Below are 1,301 nucleotides of genomic sequence, written 5' to 3' on the forward strand. Positions count from 1 at the left end.
CCGGGATCCCCGCCCGCCCGCCCACGACTCACTTCCTCCACATGGCCACGAACTTGTGCACGGACACCGAGCCGGTGCGCTCCCCGCCGGCGCCGTAGAACAGCGGGCCCTTCCAGTAGAGCGGGCAGCCGCAGGCCTGGGGACGGCGGGCGGTCAGTGCCCCCGGGCTACGCACGGACCACGGGGCTGCCGAGACGCTACCTGCGCACGCAGCCCCGGGAGGTCTGGCCGGCCCGGAGCCGGGCCCTCGCCCCACACGCCGGTGGGGTGGTGCAGACGGAACCCGCGGAGGGAGTGCGTGCTGGTGCCCGGTAATCCCTAGCACACGGGCGGCCCAGGACGGGGCGTGAGGCCCAGCAGCAGCCTGCACTGCTGCACGCAGAGGACAGCGCTCACCCTGACCGAGAACTAGCGCCCCACGGCACCCACGGGAAAGGTCACTCTAACACTATCGCACACACACACGCGCGTGCGCGCGCACACACACACACACACACACACACACACACGGAAAGGACGGCAGAGTCCCAGGACAAGGACACGCAGAAAAGTAGCAGAGAAGGAGAAAGAGCTGGGCACAGTGGCGCACACCTGGGACGCTGGCTACCCTGAGGCTGAGGCAGGAGGATCTCCAGCTCCACGCCAGCCTGGGCAGCTTAAGGAGAACTTGAGTCAAAACAAACTTAAGTCCTGGGGTGGTGGCTGTGGGCAGGGCGCTGGCCTACAGTGTGGGCGCCTGGGTCCGTCCAACCCAGGTTAAAAGAAGGAGGAAAATGCAACAGAGAGCAGAGAGGAAAAGAAGAGATGCCACGAGCCGGCGAGCACACAGGTTTGCAGCGCAGCTGACCCTGCACGAGGACAAGCACGAGGACTGGGATCAGCGCCGCGGGACGGCAGGGGCACGCCTCGAGGAGCGCGGTACCCACGGGGCGCTCCTGACCCGAGGACAGTCATGGGCACCTGCGCACTGCAAGGGTGACTCCGCCCACGAACCCAAGGAGGACAGTAACTCCCCGGGCACACAGGGCCACTTCCCTGCTCACAGGCCACTGCCGTCCTGAGCGCCGACCCCGTCCAGGACAGCAGGGGAGGACAGGACAACACAGAGAGACGCTTTCCAACAGCGGCCACAGCAGACACCCCAGAGAGCTCCCGCCACCTCCACCACGTGAGCCGTGCGAGGTCTGCGGACGGCGTGGTCTATGACCCGGGGAACACCCTCCGCAGACACGGCTCTGCCACGCCTGGACCTTGGGCTTCAGCCTCCAGGACTGGGCCACCGAGCTCTGCTGTGTGTCAGC

The 1,301-nt window shown here is 66.9% G+C and overlaps 1 protein-coding gene across 1 annotated transcript in view; it reads right to left on the reverse strand.

The window, feature by feature from the left end:
• Ppp2r3b (protein phosphatase 2, regulatory subunit B'', beta) overlaps window positions 1-1,301 on the reverse strand; it is a gene marked incomplete at both ends in the record, with an annotated part of 9,934 nt that overhangs the window by 3,153 nt on the left and 5,480 nt on the right. The window contains 1 exon segment of the mRNA XM_013505589.1: window positions 33-136. Within this exon segment, the coding sequence (XP_013361043.1) occupies window positions 33-136 (104 nt within the window).

Source organism: Chinchilla lanigera, unplaced genomic scaffold, assembly GCF_000276665.1.
Source record: "Chinchilla lanigera isolate Chin_1 unplaced genomic scaffold, ChiLan1.0 scaffold00098, whole genome shotgun sequence".
Classification (NCBI taxonomy): Eukaryota; Metazoa; Chordata; class Mammalia; order Rodentia; family Chinchillidae; genus Chinchilla; species Chinchilla lanigera.